The sequence below is a fragment of the Notamacropus eugenii genome, chromosome 1, assembly GCF_028372415.1.
Source record: "Notamacropus eugenii isolate mMacEug1 chromosome 1, mMacEug1.pri_v2, whole genome shotgun sequence".
NCBI lineage: Eukaryota > Metazoa > Chordata > Mammalia > Diprotodontia > Macropodidae > Notamacropus > Notamacropus eugenii.
In genome coordinates, this window is record NC_092872.1 from 127,286,650 (window position 1) to 127,304,476 (window position 17,827).

Below are 17,827 nucleotides of genomic sequence, written 5' to 3' on the forward strand. Positions count from 1 at the left end.
AAAAAGAGTTCAAATCTGGCCTAGAATGAAACCTCAAACAGGGTCATTAAGAATTGTGTACACACCACTGAAACGACTGAACAACGGCCAGACATACATAGGATAAATGAAAGATAACTAGCTAAGGGAAAGCACTAAGATTAAGGAGGACTGGGCAAGTCTTCATGCAGAAGCTCAGCCTTTAGTTGAGATGTGACAGAGGCAGGAAGGCAGAGATGAAGAGGCATGGGGAGTAGCTAGTAAAAGAAACTGGAGCTGGGTGATGGAGTGTCTTACTCGAGGAAGGACAGAGGCCAGTGCCACTGAATCTCAGAGCTACCTGGGTGAGAAGAGAAGTAAGGTATACAAAGGCTGGGACCAGATTAAAAAGGGTTTTAAAAATCAAACAGAGAACTTTATTTTTGATCCTGGGGTAATGAGGAAACACTGGAATAGATTGACTTTGGGAGGTGGAAGGCGACATGGTCAGACTTTTGTTTAAGGATGATCAATTTGACAGATGAATGAAGGATGGACTGAAATGGGGAGAGACTTGAGACAGGGAGACCAACCTGAAAGCTCTCACAATGATCAGGCCTGCATTAGGGTAGTCTGTGTCAGAGGAGAGAAGGGTTCTTAGTTATGAATGTAGAATCGACAGGATGTAATGGTCACTATGAGAATTTAAAGATCTTCCCCACCCATTAATTGGCCTGCCCATTAAAGAAAGTTTGATTAGGGGAGGCCCACACCTTTTGTTAATTTTCTAATGAGGCACTGGTTTTCAAGGGTTGTGATGCCCTCTGGCTCTGAAAAATGTATAAGTACTCTGAGGTGAGGTTTTACTTTGGGGCTTACTCACTGGAAATGTTTGTCTGGTCAGATGAGACTTGGGGAGCCGCTAAGGAGTCCCCCACCTTTGAAACCCAGGGGTTGGCACTTCTCTCTCTGGTAACTATATCTGGTCATACAGTTATCTGTTTGTAGATCTGTCAGGCAGCTGGAAGCCCTGTCTGTTGATTTTGATTTCTCTGTATTTTCTCTGAAGGTCAGGATGCTAACTTTCCCCCCTGAACTAAGTGAATGATACATGTATTTGATTAAAGTGATTGTTGATCCCTCAAAAGCTGCTTTCCTTTTAGAGAAGCAGATCAGACAATCTGGGCAGCAGGCCCTCCTGTGTGTGTTGGGGTCCTTGCTTTTACACAGGACTTGGCAGCAGATTAGATGTGGGAGGTGACAGACAGTAAGAAGTTGAGGAAGAAACCTGGATGATTGGGAAGATGGCAGTATCCTTGACAGAGATGGGGCAGTTAGCAAGAGGCAAGGATTTGAGGACCAAGTTCAGTTTTAGATGTCTACAGGACGCTAATTCAGGACGTCCAATGGACAGCTGTAGATTCAAGACAGAGAGCAGGAGAGAGGTTAGAGCTGGACACACAGACCTGCGAATTAAGTGCCTAGAAATGGTCATAGAATCCAGAGTTTATATGACTTGTCTATGTTTGCGCAGTGGGGACTCATCTGGAGGCTGGAGCGAGCAGGGAATCCATGAGACGCAGAGTCTGAACTGAGCTTTACATTTTTTAAATTAAATGTTTTTTCAAGGAACAAGAATCAATGCTCTCTTCCTCTAATAATAATATATAATAATAACCTCCAACCCCCGCTGGAAAAAAGGAAGAAAAACAAAATCCTGGTAAAAAGAAGAAAAAAGCAAAATCTTGGTAAGAAACAAAATCCACAGTTAAGCAAAACAAATTCCCATTTTGCTAGGTTGAGCTGATCTTTGAATGGTGGCGAGCCGAGCAGGGCATTCCAAATTGAGTTCTGATGGTAATCAAGATGGGGTGGGGAGGGGAAGGAAGGAAATACAAATTTGTTAAGTGCCTACTATGTGCTAGGCATTGTGTTAAGCTCTTTACAAATTTTATCGCATTTAATCCGAACAACCCTAGTATGTAGGTGCCTGTTATGCTCCCCATTTCACAGTTGAGGAAAGTGAGGCAGATGGAGTGAACCTCAGAATTGTGTGAGGCCAGATTTAAACTCAGGTTTTCCTGATCCCAGCCTGGTGATCGATCCACTGCACTACTTAACCTGGTAGAGAGAGAGGTTCACTGACTTGAGTTAATAAAATGGTGAACAGACTACTGGACTGGGAATCAGGAAGACCTAGATTTGAATTCAGCCACAGACAATTACTGTTTGGGTAATTCTGGAGGAGTCACTTAACCTGCCTTGGCCTCACTTTCCTCAGAAGTAAAATGAAAAAAACCTGTAATACTTACCTAACCTTTTATGAGGTTAGAGATTAGAGAGCTAGAACTGGAAAGGGCCTTGGGGCCGGATATTCCAATTTTACAGATGGGGAAACTGAGGTCCAGAGAGGTTAAATGATTTCTATTCTAGATCACACGTGTGATAAGTAAAACACCACCACACTCACTGCCAGCAGCAGCACTCACTGCTAACCTTAAAGCACTAACCAGGAGGTCCCAAAATCCTTGGCAAAGTTTTAAGTTACTAATAATAGTTATTGGCATTGCTGCCACTGAGGCCTTCCCAGTGTAAATTTTATTTCCCCTGACTTGTGATGCTGGGAGGCTGACCTGAGGTCCCGCACTGTCTGACTGATGAAGATAAATCACTTGAAGGACAACAGCCATCAGCAGCGCTTGGTTGCTGGCTGTGTGTCTGGAGTTCTGAGGTCTAGGTCATCAGTTTGTCCTTTGGGACTTAAATATTTCCTTGTAGCTAAGACAACAGTCTCTATTGGGACTGCCCTGTACCAGAAAAGACCAAAGAGCAGGACCCTCACTAATCACTGTGAGTGGTAGGAAGAGATTTCTTGCCAAAAGTCACCCTAATTTGATTTCCTCTCTCTCTCTCTCTCTCTCTCTCTCTCTCTCTCTCTCTCTCTCTCTCTCTCTCTCTCTCTCTCTCTCTCTGTCTCTCTGTCTCTCTGTCTCTATCTGTCTGTCTGTCTGTCTGTCTGTCTGTCTGTCTCTCTCTCTCTCTCTCTGTGTATGTGAGAGGGGTAGGGGTGGAAAAAGGGGGGGGAGAGGAAGCAGGGAGAGAGAGAGAGACAGACAGACAGACAGAGACAGAGAGAGAGAGACAGGGAGAGAGAGAGAGACAGAGACAGAGAGACAGAGACAGAGACAGAGACATCAGGGGAAGGAGATGTTTTGGTACTGTCCCTGGAACATACTCACCTCACCTCCAAGGTCAGTCTGCCCTGATGCTGGGGAGGTCAGAAGATAAAAGGGGGAGGAAAGACCCTTCCTCAGTATCTCAGCCTCAGTCGAGTAACTCAACGATAGACATCGCTGCGGAAGCAGGGTGTTGGACCAATTGGCACATTCTCTTCCAAAAACCCAAAGGAAACTGAGCTGAAGAAAGTGAAAATCAAAGATCAAAGCTTGGACTTGAAGTGATTTAAGAGGGAGATTTAAGAACGACACTTGTAGGAAGGTGTGAATGGTCTATACAGCCTGACAGCATGTAGTTACTCCAGAGGTCCATGAGGTGGCGCCCAGGTTGGCTCACAGGGATCTTTGCCCAGACCTACTGGAATTCCCCCCATAATAAGCCAGTATGTGGTGAAATAGGGAATCCCAGAATCAAAGGATCTCAGAGATGGAAGGACCCCAGAGCCTGCCTCTCTCTGAATAAGAATCCTCTCAGTAATATAACCCAACAAAGCCCATCCACACAGAGCTGGAAGGGCTCCAGTGAGAGGGAACCCTTGTCTCCCAAGGCCGCCCAGGCTCTTTTTTTGGTAGTTCTGTTGGGAAGTTTTTCCTGACGTTGAGGCTCAATTTGCCTTTTCCATTTTCCTATCCATTGCTCCTTCTTCTGCCTTTTGGGGCCAAACAGAGCAAGTGCAATCTTTTTTCTACCTGACAATGAAGAACATTAATAAAAACCCTTGGGATAAATGTAGCCAAAACATGTTCCCTGAACTGTCTGTGTCCAAAAATGTATATTTCATTTTGTATCTTGAGCCCAGAGCTTCTTTGTTAGGAATTGGGAGGCATGCTTCATCATTTGTTCTCCAGAATTAGCTGACAGTTTTTTTAAACAGAAGACCTGGCTTAAAATACACACACACACACACACACACACACACACACACACACACACACACACACACACACTAGCTGTGTGACCCTAGGCAAGTCATTTAACTACTTTGTGCCCCAGTTTTCTTTTTTTTAATTGAATTATTTTATTTGTTTTCAGTGTTCGACAGTCACTTCCATATATCTTAAATTTTTTTCCCCTTCCTCCCCCTTATTCACTATAAAACAAAACATAATACAAAAGAAAATGGTCTGTTTCTATCTACAATCCAATTCCACAGTTCTTTCTCTGGATGTGGAAGGTGTTTTGCCTCAAGAATCCATTGGAATTTTTTAAGTCCATGCATTTCAATGAAGTAATAAGTCTACCAGAAGAATTCCTCACACACTGTGGTTGTTGCTGTGTACAATGTTCTCCTGATTCAACTCATTTCACTCAGCATCAGTTCATATAAGTCCTTCCAGGCCTCTCTGAAGTCCACCTGTTCATCATTTCTGACAGCACAATAGTATTCCATTACATTCATATGCCACAACTTGTTCAACCATCCCCAATTGATGGGCATCCCCTTGATTTCCAGTTTTTGTGTGCCCCAGTTTTCTTAAGGGTTGGACTTGATGGCTGCTAAGGTCTGTTCCATTCCTAAACCTATGAAAGTAGTAGAAGACAGGTATCAGGCCCCTCCTGAACCTTCTTTCTTCTAGGCTAAAATTCTTGCTTCCTTCTTTTGATCCTTACATGGCCTGTACTCCATTCATAACTCTGGCTGCCTTTGATTAGATGTTCTCCAGCATTGTTTTTATAATTATTTATCCTTTTAAAAAAGGAGTTCTCAGAACTAGATACAAAGATCCAGCTATGGTCTGAGCAGGGTAGTGTTTAAGCAGGATTGATCATTGCCTTACTGTGCAAGTCTATGTCCCCAGAACGTAGCCCAAGGCTGCATTTGCTTTTTTGACCACCCTGTCGTACTTTGGAAATCCATTCAAATTCCTAGATCAGTTTTTAGGCACACCACTGTTTCACTCTGCCTTCCTGTATCGTATTTGTGAAATTAATTTCTTGAACCCAAATGTAAATCTTGACACTTATCTCTGTCAAATTTCATTTTATTAGATACAGCCCTGTTTTCTAATCAAATAGTAATAATGATAACTAACATTTACAGAACATTTTAAGGCTTACAAAGCAACTTACAAATGTAATTCTCATTTCTGGATCCTGATTCAATGAATAAGAACTTATTAAGCATTTACTACGTGTTAAGCATTAGGCTAAGAGCTGGGGATACAAATAGAAATGTAGGCATATATGTGTGTGTATATACATATACACACACACATATACACATAAACATACACATACATATATACATACACATACATACATGCATGTATATGTATCACATGGTGGCCTTCTCTAGTGAGGGAGGGAGGGAGGGAGATAGATCAGAACTTAAAATGCAACCCAAAAAACCCAAATTAAATTAAATTAAAGAGAAAAGTCATCCTATTCCAAAGGAGAGACAACACCCATCATCCTTACACAGCTGCCAAATAATTTCGCTCATGCCCAGCCCTGTGTTCATCATTCCCCTGCTTAAAAACCTTCAGCAGATTTCTATTGTCTCTAGAATAAAATCTAAACTTTATAAAATAAAATCTAAACTTATATAAAATTGAAGGCTCTTTACAATATGATTCCAACTTACTTTCAAGTTTTATTTCACTTTATTCTTCATGCCCTTTCTGTTTGCTGTACCTAGCATATTTGACACCCCAAGTAGATAATTTTTAATACCCCCTCTTCCACAGGAAAAAGTTATTCTCAGTAATAATTATAAAATGGAACAAATAGTAATGGCCAGAAAAGAAATGCAGCCAGTAAAAATTTCCGTTTATTGAACCTCATATAATCATGTTGGTAAAAAAAAAAAAAAAAAAAGGAAAATACATATTACAGTACAAAAAAAAAGGAGAAAAATAATTAATGAATTATACACATAACAGAAAAAAAAACCTCAAAGCAGCAAAAATTAGAAGAAAGCCAGGAACCTGGGGGAAAAGTCTTTGCAGTAAATTTTTCTGATAAAGGCCTCATGTCTAAAACAAATAGGGAACTGAGGCTAATTTATAAGAATAAGAGCCATTCTCCAATTGCTACATGGTCAAAGGATTTGAATAGGTAGTTTTCAGAGGAAGAAATCAAAGCTATCTATACTTTGTTATGTTAATGAAAGATCCCCAGTTCATTAATAGGCCTTACATGGAGCCTATTAAGGAAAGCTTGTTTAGGGGACACTGTTTTGTAGGAAGGTCAACCCCCTTGTTCTAACAAGACAACCTATTTCCTATTCTTTCACAGAGATGGACAATGGAGGCATCCTTGAACTCCTAGGGAATAACCTCCTCTTGCCATGTAACTCAGAAAATTTCTGTCAGCTTTTGTATGAGCAATGGACCTCCTGTCTTGTAAATCTGAGCTGGAACAGAATCACAACCAGGTGCTTTGCCACATGAAAGGAGCCTAATGGCATTCAACACCTCTTCTTCAAGTGGAAGTTTGGCTATATAGGAATTGACTTCAACCTGAGGTGTTCTTCGATGACTTCAGCATTGGTTGATGACAGTCTTTTGAGAACTCTATGGGGTTTTCAGCTCATCTCTCTAGGATCACATCCCTATCACTAATAAATGTGGGTCCATCATCACTAAGTAGTTGAGCTGTACCGTTGATCTTTGGCCAGTAAATAGGCTTTAGGGCATCATGAAAATTCTTTGGATTCTTACTATCAATATAAAACTCAATCTTATCTGCCATTTTATTGAGCCAAGAATCCTGCATCTCTCTAAGTTTTGCTTGTAGTTTAACCTTTGGAGTTGAATTCTGCCTTCTTAGACGCAGAAGAACTAATCTGGTAAACCCTGCGGAGTTCTAATTTTTCCTTTAGTAGCCCATCATTTTTGTCAAACCAATCTTGCTATTTGTGTGTTTTTACCCAGATAAGTAAATGTGGTACTGTTCACCAAATCTCTGAGAGCTGCCAACACTGTGCTGACTCAGCTTTCTCTCCAAGTTAGCAGCAACTGTTCTGATATTATTTAATATAAATTTTAGACTTTAATAAGGGCCAGTGTTTGAATTAAGAAGAGCCTGGACCTAATAGTTCTCTTTGTTTAACTTAGAGGACACCTTTTGATGTCAGGCAAACAAATGGGACCTCCTTACCAGACCCTTCTTCTGGCATCTTAGTGATAAGGAAAAACACAGATACCTTGAGTTGTAACTTCAGCTTTGTCAACTCTGTTAAGATACCACAACTTCAAAGGCCTGTTTAGGACAGGATATCTGTCATCTGGGTGATGGGACTTTTTCCTTATCTTAAATCACAGAGACATGCTATGGAAAGAAGATGCCCATAGTTTGGGATCATAAAACCCAGCTGATGCTACTTTGTTTACAATGTGTTTATCTAAGAGAACTCCTTTCTCATGGCAAAATGTATATAAGCCAGAAGATTTCTGTACTGGGTAGGCAGAACATCTTTCTGGCTCCATAATGTGTTATGTTACCATTTTTTTTTTAATAGGGAATTGATTAATTAATTAATTAAATCATAAAATGTATTCATTTAGCCTGTTGCCTTTTCTTTAACCAAGTTTTCAGGTCAACAGTTCACAGTCAGAGAAACATTCTTATCTGTTGACATTATGTTTTCTGGTAGCTGTCTTGCCTTGGGGTCACTGCTTTTGTTGAATGCAAATATTTAGCTTGGAGAAGATAAGTCTATGGTCAGTCCAGCACTCTGTGGTCACACCTCACCTTTGTCACTCTCACAGCCTGTTGGTCCCTTCTTATAATAATATAGTTTATTAAATATGAGTGTTTTCTGCAAAGGTACATCCCAAAAGTTTTATTGCATTTAGGTAAACAAAAGACAGCGTTGGTGATGAGGTCATGAGACTCACAAATCTTCGATAGTAAGTGACCATTGCTGTTGCTGTTTCCAATTATGTTTCTCCCAAGGACTCCTCCCCATGTCTGAAAGTTTGTGCTTATTCTGGCATTAAAGTCACCCAGAATTAAAAGTTTGTTCTCATTTGACACACTGATGATGTAGTCTTCATGAAATTTTTCTTTAACCTCATCAGAGTTCTTCATGGTGGGAGCATGCACACTGATGACGGTGGACTGGCACTTTCCTCAAAATGTCGCGTGTCTACCATTCACTCCTTTTGGGAGGCATACAAGCTTATTAACTAGATTCATTTTGATTACAAAACCTATGGCATGTTTACGATGCTCCTCTTTACTTTGGCCACTCCAGAAAAACATGTATCCAGCTCTGACTTCTGTAAGCTGGCCTTTATTTGCCAGCCTTGTTTCACTCATGGACACTATTTGGATGAGATACTCACTGAGTTCTCTTGCAATGAATGCAGTTCAACTTAGAGTCTATTGGATTTTGTGTTATCCATAAGAAAGTGTACATTCCCTGTACCAATCATGAACAGAATCATCTTCACAAAAGTTTTTGTACATTTTCTGGTGTATTTTGACTGCAGAGTAGGACCCCCACCTACCGAGACAAACAGACCAGGATTGGGTGAAGCAGACAATTTTCATTTAAAAAATTTTTTTTAATATATAGTTTATTTTTCAGTTCTTAACATTCACTTTCACAAGAATTTGAATTCAAAATTTTCTCCCCATCACTCCCCTCTCCCCACCCAACCCCAGGACAGCATGTACCCCATCCATCCCTTCCTCCAGTCTGTCCTCCTTTCTATTACCCACCCTTCTTCCATCCCCCTTCCCTTCTAATTTCCTGTAGGGCAAAATAGATTTCTATACTCCATTACCTGTATAGCTTAATTTCCAGTTGCATGCTAAAACAATTTTTAACATTCATTCTTAAAGCTTTGAGCTCAATATCCTCTTCCTCCCTCTCTACCCACTCTCATTGAGAAAACATGCAGTTCTATATAGGTTATACATGTGCAACAATGCAAAGCACTTCCATGATAGTTATGTTGTAAAAGACTAACCACATTTCCCTCTGTCCTGTCCTCCCCTCCATTTATTCCATTCTCTCCCTTGTCCTGTCCTCCCACAATAGTGTTTGTTTCTGATTATCCCTTTCCCCAATTTGCTGTCCCTTCTATTATCTTCCCTTTTCTATCCCCTTCCCCTTGCCTTCCTGAAGGGTAAAATAGATTTCTATATCCAATGGAGTGTGTGTTATTCCTTCCTTAAACAAAATTCCGTGAGAGTAAGGCTTAATTATTTCCTCCTCCTCCTCCCCTCCATTGTAAAAGCCCTTTCTTCCCTCTTTTATGTGAGATGATTTGCTACATTCTACTCTCTTTCTTTTACTCCTAGTACATTCCATTCAACAGTAAATTTTATTTTTTTAGGTATTCTCCCTTCATATTCAGCTCAATCTGTGCCCTCTATGTACACCCATGTACATATACATACCTACACGTATATAATATACACATACACACATACCCATATACACCTACATATATATATTCCCTCTAACTACCCTAATACTGAAAAAAGTCTCATGAGTTACAAATAATATCTTTCCATGTAGGAATGTAAACAGCAACTTTAATGAGTTCCTTAAGGCTTCTCTTTCCTGTTTACCTTTTCATGTTTCTTTTGATTCTTGTATTTGAAAGTCAAATGTTCTATTCAGCTCTGGTCTTTTCAGCAAGAATGCTTGGAAGTCCTCTATTTCATTGAAATTTCATTTTTTTTCCCCTGAAGTATTATACTCAGTTTTGCTGGGTAGGTGATTCTTGGTTTTAATCCTAGCTCCTTTGACCTCTGGAATGTCATATTCCAAGCCCTTAAATCCCTTAGAAGCTGCTAAATCCTGTGTTATCCTGATTGTATTTCCACCATACTTGAACTGTTTGTTTCTGGCTGCTTGTAATATTTTCTCCTTAACCTAGGAACTCTGGAATTTGGCTACAACATTTCTAGGAGTTTTCTTCCTAGGATCTCTTTCAGGAGGTGATCAGTGAATTCTTTTCATTTCTATTTTACCCTCTGGTTCTAAAATATCAGGGCAATTTTCCTTCATAATTTCTTGGAAGATGAGGTCTAGGCTCTTTTTTTTGATCATGGTTTTCAGGTAGACCAATAATTTTTAAATTGTCTCTCCTGGATCTGTTTTCCAGGTCAGTTGTTTTTCCAATGAGTTATTGTCTTCTATTTTTTCATTCTTTTGGTTTTGTTTTGTAATTTCTTGGTTTCTCATAAAATCATTAGCTTCCATCTGCTCTGTTCTAATTTTTAAAGAACCATTTTCTTCAGTGAGCTTTTGAACTCCTTTTCCATTTGGAAAATCTGTTTTTAAAGCATTCTTCTCCTCATTGGTTTTTTGGACCTCTTTTGCCATTTGGGTTAGTCTATTTTTAAAAGTGTTATTTTCTTTAGCATTTTTTTGGGTCTCCTTTAGCAAGCTGTTGACTCCCTTTTCATGATTTTCTTGCATCACTCTCATTTCTTTTCCCAATTTTCCCCCCACTTCTCTTACTTGATTTTAAGCTCTTCCATGGCCTGAGACAATTGCATTTTTTTTTTTGAGGTTTTGGATGTAGAAGCCTTGACTTTTATGTCTTCCTCTGATGGTATGCTTTGTTCTTCCTCATCTGAAAGGATGGAAGAAAATACCTGTTCACCAAGAAAGTAACCTTCTGTAGTCTTATTTTTTCCCGCCTTTTCAGGCATTTTTCCAGCCAGTTCCTTGACTTTTGAGTCCTTTGTCAAGTGGAGAGCATACTAGAGGGACCTGTAAGTTCTCAGTTCCTCCAGGGTGGCACAATCAAAGGAGAGGAGTTTACTCTTCTCCTAGCCTGCACTCTGGTTTGGGAACAACCACAAGCATTCTTATCTGCCCAGGATCTGAGAGTAGGATTCCCTCCCTACAGTCACCACCAGCTCCACCATGCCAGTGCTCTTCCTCACCCCAGGACTGCCACTTAGAACTGAGACCCAGATCAGCTGCTCAAGTCCCCCCAGGGTCTTTAGGCTAGGGCTTCAAAAGTGGATGCTGCTGCAGTGACTGCCACCGCCCTGGGGCCAGGGCCAGACGGCACTCCCCTCTCACCCAGGTGAAAGAGCTTTCTCACTGACCTTTGAAGTTGTCTTTGGCATTTGTGGGTTGAGAAATCTGGGAACCGCAGCTGCTACCCATGATTCTGCACCCTGAAGCCTGCTCCAGTCCTGTCTGTGCAGCATGGTCAAGGCTGAGCTGAGCTCCATTCTGAGCCTGGTGTGATAGACCTTTCCTGTTGGCCTTCAGGCTGTCTTGGGCTGCTGTTTTGTGGCTTCTGATGCCCTAGAATTTGTTTAGGGCCATTATTTTTACAAGTATTTTATGGGCTATGAGGGGAGAGCTAGCATAGGTCCATCTTTCTACTCTGCCCTACAGGACCTTTTCTAGCCCCTTCCTCATACCAGAAAGTGAGCAGTGTGGTCCTTATAAAGATTGCCCAGACACTTAAGGGGCTGCTGAATTCCACTGCTGCTTTAGTCCAGTGAGAAGATGACCCTACGGCCTGGGCCGCCTATGTTCAGGGTTGTGTGTGACTACAGTTCCCAGTATATCTGAATCTGCTGTTTCATCACTTGCTGGTTGCCAGAGGACTTTGAAGTAGCTAAAAATGGTGAAATGATATGGGTTATGTTTTTTGACTTGTGCATAAATTGGATTTAAGTACAGCAGAGCTGTGCAAAGTCATCAGTCTCACTCTCTTCTGGAGTCATTGTGCCTAGTGGCAGGACAAAAGTCAAGATGACTAGTGACGGCTTGGGATACGGTGGATGACCTTGGCATATTCGATGTCTAACCAAGTTCTAAGTGCTCCATAGTACCAGCTTGAGCTGTCTCAACGACCATTGGAACAAACTACTCTCATCTACCCATTCCACCAGGGAAGACTGTATATTTAGAGCTAGAAGGCATTCAATATCCTCTATGATTTTTTTCCATTGTTTAAAAAATAGAAAGCCAGCATCAGTCACCCTGACAATGACCTGGGTTCAAACCCTACCCCTAGAACAATGTGACCCTGAGCAAATTACTTAACTTCCCAGTGCTTCAGGCAATCCTCCAAGACCAGAGGTTGCAGACTTCCATCAGAGGAGGGAGATTCATTACCAGGGAGTTACCTATATCAGTAAAATCATGGGTCCAATCTTTTATCCCTATCCTTTAGTGTTGTCCTCTTTCTGAGAGATCTTGTAAAATATGATTCAATACTTTCAAAATTGTGTGACCTTCAGAAGGGATTTCCTCTGTGTGTGGTTTGGTACAGTAGCTCTCCCCACATCTTAAATTTTATTTTGCTTTTCTGTGGGGGGGGAAAGGTGTTAGGTTATATTTATAATTATGGTTCTACTGTGTTCAGCACACTGTACTAGGTTTGAAGGAAGATGCTGATAATATTATAACTGACATTTCCATGCTGTAGCAGTTTGAGGTGTGTCAGGATTTTCTATAGATTATCTCTTTTGAGTCCCACAAAAACCTGAGGAGAGAGGGGTATTGTGTTGTTTAGTTGTGTCCCGCCCCCTTTTCTTGGCAAAGATACTGGAATGGTTTGCCATCTCCTTCTCCAGCTCATTGACAGATGAGGAAACTGAGGCAAGCAGAATTAAGTGACTTGCCCACGGCCACATGGCTATTAAGTGTCTGAACTAAAGAAAGACTGACTCTAGGTCCAGTACTCTATCCACTATACCACCTAGGAGCCCCAACAGAGGGAGGTACCATAGGCATTATGGTCTCTACCTTATGGATGAGAAAACCGTCTCACAGAGTTTAAGTGACTTGCCCATGGTTCCACAGTTAGTAAGTGATGTAGGCAGGATTTGAATCCAGATCTTCCTGGATCCAAAAAGTTGTAATATTTATTTAAGATAGTTACTGCCCTCCTAGGCAGTCTACTAAGTGGATAAGATACAAACACAGACAACCATATTACACAAGCTGACATGTTTTGCATTAGGCAAAACTGAGAGAGAAAGGCCATTCACCGGCCTGGGAGATCAGCAAAGCCTGCCTGGGAAAGGTGGCATTTGAGTTAGGGCTCTTAAAGGATGCATAAGAATTCCACAGGTGAGGAGAGCTTGGAAACCTGTCATTTATAGGCAAGACACAAAGGGAAGCGCCCGTTTGGAGGGCAGCGCCGCACTGCCCTGAGTCCTCGGGGGTCAGTTTCACACACCTTTACTGAAGGCCTGTCACAGGTAAAAGTGCATTCCAGGTGATGGATGGACAGGGTTCCCTCGCGTCCAGACTCCGAGCTGGGAGGTAAGAGAGTACTGTCGCTGCCCTATCGTCGCTCCCCTCCCCTTCCCACCTCCAATCGTCTGCCTACCATTCTCCCCGCCACCCAGAATGCAGCCCAGGCGCCCCGGCCCCTCCCAGTACGCAGCCCTGGAGAAGCTGCCCCTCCCGGGTTCCCGACGGGAGCGCGCCCAGCGCCAGCTGTTCCCGTGCCATTGTCCTGGGTCGGGGCTCGGGCGGGCCGCTTCCGTGCGCCTTCGGTCCTTCGGGCTCCGCTTCTCTCCCGCTGCTGGCACGGCCAGGGAGCTGAGCCCTGGGGGGCTGGAGCGGAGGCGGTAGAGGCGGGCATCGGCAGCGTCATCGGGGGCATGGAGGAGCCAGCCTGGGCTCAAGACTGCCGTGAGTCCGTGCGCCCGGGGAGCGCTGCCCTGCGGAGGTGCTGTCCTCTGGGGAGGAGGGGGTATCTGCCCCGGGGAGAGCGCGTCTGGGGAGGCTCTCGGGCCGCTCCGGGCTGGGCTGTGGTGTGGGGCCCCTGCGCGCAGTGGTGAGCCAGCTGCCATAGCTCCCCTGTTCCCAGACAGGTGGGCGGACCGAAGGCGCTTGGCCAGTTTTCTTAAGCTTGTGTTCTCTGTGGGGTTGGGGAGTCCCTTGGGAGGGGTGGGGGAAGGCTTCCGTTGCATTTTGGTTTATAATTCCGAATTAGGCATCTGCAGTCGCCCAAAAGAGCTAGATACCCTTGCCCTGCACATTCCGAGTCATTTGTGCCGACTGACCGTGTTAGATGCCTAGTGGATTGGGAGCCAAGTCCAGAAGCCCTGAGCGGATCTGAGAAAGATTCCCCACACAAATGGATGGAAGGAGTGAGAAGGAAGGGAATCTTACTTAGAAACCTCAGAGGATTTCCATTTGGGCTCTGAAGTAATCTAGTTTCGAAGTCATAGAATCGTCAAAATTGGAACTGCGAGGATCTGACCAGCAGAATCTTTTCATTTTACAGATGAGTAAACTGAGACTCATAGAGGGCAAACGATTTGCCCAGGTTCAAATGCATGGATCAAAAAGATCCTGATAAAGTGTATGTGGGAAGGTTGGTTCCTAAAAAGCACCTTCACTTGGATTATAACCAGAGCTCCAGATTGTAGGAGCAGGATCTGAATCTGGGTTGGTCTGTTCCATACCACTGGAGTCTGCCAGTTCTTTGTCCAGAGCATCCAACTGGAGGTTCTTTTGAGAGTTACTCAATCCATGTGGGCACCTGACTGACTGAGACAAAACTGACCACCACCACCACCACCACCAAAATGCCTGGTTTCACTATGGTCTTCATTTGAGGTGTCAATGACTGCAGAGAAGAAAAAAAATGTATTTGCTGAAATTAACCATAACTCCCAGGTCAAGCTAGAAAATGAGTGAGTGGATTGGATGACCTCCAAGGTTCCTTCCAGCTCTGGAGGCATGGCCTGTGACCCAGGAGTAGGTAGGGTAGGAATATTCACAGCATTAGGTCAAGATTTTCGCTTAAACAGTCTTATCTACTACTGTCCCTGAATGTGTCTCTCCTGGTTTGGGGGCAGTACGCACACAGGCAAAATTACGAAGGAGGCAAGATTCGTTTGGGGGGCTATTCCCTTTTCCCTTTTCCTTCCTGGTACCTCCAGGGTCCAGTGCCTTCATGTTGTCTGCTAGCTATCCAAAGTTGAGCCTAGTAGTGCTGCACCTAAGCCTCCTCCAGGTGCCCCAGGTTCAAAAATGACCTCCATAGGCTGCAAGGTCAGCTCCTCCTCTCCACCACTTCAACTCTCAGTGAAGTTAAAGATCTGGAGAAAAGCAATTAGAGGCAGTATAGTGTAATAGGGGATAGGATGCTGGACTGGGAGGCAGGAAGACCTGGCAGCAAATCCCACACCAAATACTTACTCGCCATATGAACCTGGGCAAGTCAATGTGCCTCAGTTTACTCATCTGTCCCTTCTAATTCTAAATCTGTGATCTCATATTATAAATTAATTCTTATTTTGGGTGGGCTGTTCCAGATGACTTCTTAAGGCCTATTTCTCACCTGAAGTTTCTGTAAATTCATACTGAGGTGAATAATATTTCAAGTCAGCAAGCCTTAATAGAACATCTGGAAGGCAAAGTGTACATTCTAGGGAAAAACAGCTGCTTAGCAGGTAGGTTTATTGCCTAGCACATTTTCTATCTGTATCTGAGGTGTATCAAACATCTGCCCATGAATACACAGTGGAGTCGAGGACTTTGCACCCATCTACAGATGAATATCACAGCTTGGCAGAGGGTTTGGTAGTAATAAAACATCAAGATAATAGAGACCTGGATGATTCTGCCTCTGGTCAGCAAATATTTACCCTCAGGAATGATGGAATTTTATATTAGTGAAAGGAAGAGGTCTACAACTGCCAGCTCCATTATTATTTTTAATAGATGTTTATGGATATCTTCTGTTTTTACGTCACCTAGTTTTCCTTCTGTATCTCTTCCCACCAGAGGGATCACTTATAAGTATTTTTAAAAGGAAGAAAAAATTCAGCAAATGCTTCACAAAAAAATCTGATATTAGTGTTGCAACAAATATTTGCTCAACTCAAGGGTTGCCTTTCTTTATCTAACAGAGACATTTAAATGAGCTATCTCTCATTCTGTGATCTGGACCCCCAGATACTCAAACTCTCAAGTCCTGATAGTTCATTTAAAAAAAATTTTATTGATGCTCTTTAAAAAAATCTTATGGTTAGTAGCAAATAACTCCCTGTCTCCCAACGGAATGCTCCACTGTAACAAATAAATACTACTAAACAAATCAAATCAACATGTGGGCGTGTCTGAAAACAAGTACCCATAGTCCCCAGTCTCTGCTGAGAAATGGCAGGCACATTTTACTCGAAGTCCTTCGAGGTCACAGTCAGTAACACAACAAAGCAGGATTTTTTCAGTATTGTTTTCTTTTACATTATGATCATGAGGATAATTTTGTTTGTTTTTTTCCTGATTCTACCAGTTTTATTCTATATTCGTTCTTAGAAGTCTCCCCATATTTTTCTGAATTTTTCATATTTGTCATTTCTTAAAGTACAATATTATTCTGTTAATTCCTATACCACAGTTTATTCAGCTATTTCCTAACCTGTGAGTGTGTGGGGTACTCACTTTCCTTCCAGTTTTGCCACTATAAAATGTTGCTACAAATATTTTAGCAATCTTTTTCTCTGTCTCTTCCTTGGGTGTATACTTACTAATGGTTGTGGTTGTTTGTTCTCTAAGAGGACCAAAGATATGGGGAAGGTGATGTCTTGAGTTGAAAGTGAATTGCATTTAAGTGAGGCTGTGCTAACCTCACTCTCACCTCCAGACTCATTGGAGTCCAGTTGCAAGATATAGGTCAGAATGACTGGTGATGGCCCTGGATGTAGTAGGAGACCCTGATCTTTTTAAGTTAAGGTCTTTCCCAAGCTCAGTTTGTCTGAGGCAACGCCCGTTCAATGATTAAAAGCAAGAAAGAACTGAGGCAAAAGATGGCCTCGTTTGACTTGACAAAAGGGTATAATCCATCTAGTGACTTTTGCCACAGGGATACTATGGGAGCACAGAGCTGTACTAATCAGATGTCTTGTATCTTCCAGACTTTGACATTATATCCCCTACATGTTACTTTTGCTCCCCAGGGATCTTCACTAGCACCCTGTGCCCACTCAAACTGGCCATTATTAATTGCCTTAATTTTGAGTTATCTTCTGTGTTCCATAAGTGGAAGTTTCTCCAAACTCTCTAGGAATTTATTTCCAAAGCCCCCAAATGAATCTTCAGATTGTCCAGAGATTTTTGTGTGAAAACCCTTCCACAGTAACTTTTCAATTCAATAAACGTTTATTAAGCATATGTGCCTGGCAATGTGCTTAAGTACTAAGGATACAAAAAGAGCAAAAGGTCTCTGCTCTCAGAGAACTTACATGGGGGTGAGGGAAACAACTTGCAAACAAATATCTACAAAGCAAGCTATATACAGGATAATTGTGAAATAGTTAAAAGAGAGAAGGCTTTATTAGAGAATTAAGAAGGGTTGGAGAAAGCTTCCTGTATGCAGAAAGTGGGATTTCAGTTGGGACTTAGAGGACACCCTAGAGGTCAGTAGTTGGAGCAGAGGAGCTAAAGCATTGTAGGCATGGAGTAGAGCCAGAGAAAATGCTGGAGCTGAGAGATGGTTGTCTTGTTTATGGAATAGCCAGGAGGCCAGTGTCACTGGATTGAAGAGTGTGTATCTGGGAGTAAGGTGTAAGAAGACTGGAAAGGTAGGAGAGGGCTAGGCTTGGGCTTGGAGGCCAAACAGGGCAATTCATTTTTGCTCCTGGAAGCAATAGGAAGACACCGCAATTTATTGAGTAGGAGGGTAGAGTGATATGATCAAGATCTCTGCTTTAGAAAAATCACTTTAGT

The 17,827-nt window shown here is 42.3% G+C and overlaps 1 protein-coding gene across 2 annotated transcripts in view; it reads left to right on the forward strand.

Moving 5' to 3' along the window:
- The first annotated feature begins 13,545 nt into the window (after nucleotides 1–13,545).
- The window catches only part of ANKDD1A (ankyrin repeat and death domain containing 1A), a 43,575-nt gene continuing 39,293 nt past the window's right edge, over nucleotides 13,546–17,827 (forward strand). For both annotated transcript variants that reach the window (XM_072613969.1, XM_072613979.1), the window contains exon 1: nucleotides 13,546–13,777. In XM_072613969.1, coding sequence (XP_072470070.1) covers nucleotides 13,747–13,777 — 31 coding nt within the window. In that variant the 5' untranslated portion in view covers nucleotides 13,546–13,746. The remainder of the gene's footprint in view (nucleotides 13,778–17,827) is intronic.